Source organism: Arachis hypogaea, chromosome 16 (assembly GCF_003086295.3).
Source record: "Arachis hypogaea cultivar Tifrunner chromosome 16, arahy.Tifrunner.gnm2.J5K5, whole genome shotgun sequence".
NCBI lineage: Eukaryota > Viridiplantae > Streptophyta > Magnoliopsida > Fabales > Fabaceae > Arachis > Arachis hypogaea.
In genome coordinates this window covers 114,214,899-114,217,597 of record NC_092051.1, presented here as the reverse complement: position 1 = coordinate 114,217,597, position 2,699 = coordinate 114,214,899, and the positions used below count along the sequence as shown (strand labels likewise).

Below are 2,699 nucleotides of genomic sequence, written 5' to 3'. Positions count from 1 at the left end.
CGGATAAGTAGCCCTCTGCAATTGATCCTTCCGGTGCTGCCCTATTACGCACGTACTGCTTAAGACGACCTAGGTACCTTTACAAGCGAGATATGTGTTAGGTTGTTAGCTTATGAAATAACTCAAATGTAAAATTAGTCGTATAGTTACCTTTCAATTGGATACATCCACCTATAATGGACCGGGCCCCCTAGGCGTACCTCTTCGACCAGATGCGCGGTTAGATGTACCATGACTGTGAAGAAAGATGGTGGAAAAATTATTTCCATTTGACAAAGAGTGAGGATCACATGTTCCTGTAGGAGAGGAAGTTGTTCAGGGTCTATAGATTTACTGCATAGTCGTCTAAAGAAAGTTGACAAATCAGCCAGGACGCTGCCACTGGGGCTTCCAATACATTCCTGATAGCTATTAGGAGAAGATGTTCCATGAGAATGTGGGAGTCGTGACTTTTCAAGCCGGATATTTTTCGCTGTTGTAGGTCAATACAGCGAGATATGTTGCTTGAATGACCATCTGGAAAGACGACATTCTTTAAGTTCCTAAGAAAAACGTCCTTCTGTGAATTCGATATGGAAAATATTGTAGTGGGATACTTTCCATCTTTTCGTGGCCAGAGTTCATGCCTAATTTCCATCAGCTGGAGGTCTTTTCGAGCTTTGAGGTTGTCCTTGGATTTACCACTATCGTTCAGTATCGTGTAGATAATGTTGTCGCACATATTTTTCTCTATGTGCATCACGTCCATATTGTGACGCAACAAATTATACTCCCAATATGGGAGTTCAAAGAATATACTCCTTTTTTTCCAAGAAGACTCGTCTTGTAATGCAGCCTGTTGTCCGCGCGCTCTTTTACCGGCTTCCGTTTGCACCTTGCCAAGCTTGACATGCACATTATCCAACTGTCTCAAAATATCTCCACCCGACAATGTTACAGGCGGACCTCTGGCCTCTACCTTCCCATCAAATCTGACCCGGTCCTGCCGAAATCTGTGGCCTTGTTTCAGAAAGCGCCGATGACCCATGAAACACCATTTCTGACTAAACGTGAGTCGCTTAGACTCGGCATCCAGGTTGCACGTAGGACATGCTCTCCCACCGTACGTATTCCACCCAGATAAGTTGCCCAACCCTGAAAAATCGCTGATTGTCCACATCAACGCAGCATGCAGCTTGAATGTTTTTTTCTCACTAGCGTCGTACGTATCAACACCACGCCACAGCTGCTTCAACTCATCTATCAACGGCTATAAATAGACATCTATGTCATTACCAGGCATCTTGGGACCGGGAATAATCATAGACAACAAGAAAGAGCTGGGTCTCATACAACTCCATGGGGGCAGGTTGTAGGGGATGAGAATCACGGGCCAGATCGAGTACCTTGAGCTGAGATTTTCGAAGGGATTAAAGCCATCGCTAGCTAAGGCTAAGCGAACGCTGCGTGGATCACCACTGAAGTGAGTATATCTTCTATCAAATGCCTTCCATGCCTCTCCGTCTCGTGGGCGCCTCAAAAAACCATCCGAGTTAGGACCTTTCTTGTGCCACAACATGTCAACAGATGTCTTACTGGACATGAACATCCGCTGCAGTCGTGGAACAAGGGAAAAGTACCGAAGAACCTTCGCCGCCTGCGGCTTCCCTTTCTTCTTAACAACCACATTGATCCGGATAATGGAATTCCTCCTAGTCTTTTGCTTCCATCTCGAGGTCCCACATATCTTGCACCTAGACAGTACTTGATCGCTGCCCTGATATAGCATGCAGTCATTCGGACATGCATCTATCTTCTTGTACGCAATACCGAGCTTTCGTATGATCCTCTTGGCATCGTGCAGTGAAGCCAGAATCTTTGCGTGCTCAAAGGCCTCACACAGTAACTCTAGTATCATTCCGAATGCCTTGTCGCTCACGCCGCACATGCACTTTATATGGTATAGCCTGACCAAGAAAGCCAACTTCGAGAATTTCGCACAACCCGGATACAATTCCTGCTCTCCATCCTCAAGCAGCTCATCAAAATGACAGGCCGCCTGACTAGGTTCGCTGTACAAATAAGGCAACTCTTCGGCATCCCCCTCAAAATCTTTGTTGCTCGAGTCATCTTCATCGACAACAGAATCTGGAAAGTTGAATGCCTCACGAACCATGTCGCGCATTGGATCTCGATAGACGCTACCAGGGTCAGTTTCATGTGTCTCAGTAGAACTCTCTCCTACGTGTCTCTCCCCGTGATGTAACCGAAAAGTATACTTAGCAGGAAACGGTTTTAACAGCAAGTGATCGTAAGCATCCTCTCTAGTTTGGAATAGCCGGAACCCACACGAAGGACATGGACAATGTATCATCCCATCGGATGATGCATTCGCAAATGCGAAATCCAAAAATTTGTTCAACCCGGCCTTGTATTCAATACTACCTCGTGGCCTTGAGATCCAACTCTTATCTATATCTATTTTTATGATGTTCATATAAATGAATGAATAAAACTTTAATAAGGAAATACAAATAGAAAATAATAAAAAAAAAATTTCGGACGTACTGTCCAACGGGATATATTAAAGGGAAAATTTTTCTTAAGAACCGTTAGGAAGATTTAATTATTAAAAAGGACCTTTAATACCAAAATTATTAAGAAGGACTAAATCTTTTTATAATGTTTAAGATGTAGAATCAAATCTTTTATAATATTTT

General features: G+C 43.7%; 1 protein-coding gene across 1 annotated transcript; it reads right to left on the bottom strand.

The window, feature by feature from the left end:
* Positions 1 to 322: 322 nt before the first annotated feature.
* On the bottom strand, positions 323 to 2,476 carry LOC112757385 (uncharacterized). The gene is made up of 2 exons (XM_025805972.1): positions 1,370 to 2,476; positions 323 to 1,249 (listed from the first exon to the last, which is right to left on the bottom strand). Exons 1-2 carry the CDS (start codon positions 2,474 to 2,476, stop codon positions 323 to 325), a joined length of 2,034 nt encoding a protein of 677 aa, XP_025661757.1.
* Between the last annotated feature and the right edge of the window lie 223 nt (positions 2,477 to 2,699).

Excerpts from the sequence above, each read along its gene's own strand:
- LOC112757385 (XM_025805972.1), bottom strand. The coding sequence starts at position 2,476 with ATGAACATCATAAAAATAGATATAGATAAGAGTTGGATCTCAAGGCCA. Across the intron at positions 1,250-1,369 it reads CAAGGTACTCGATCTGGCCC|CCGTTGATAGATGAGTTGAA; the intron begins GTGATTCTCATC and ends GTCTATTTATAG.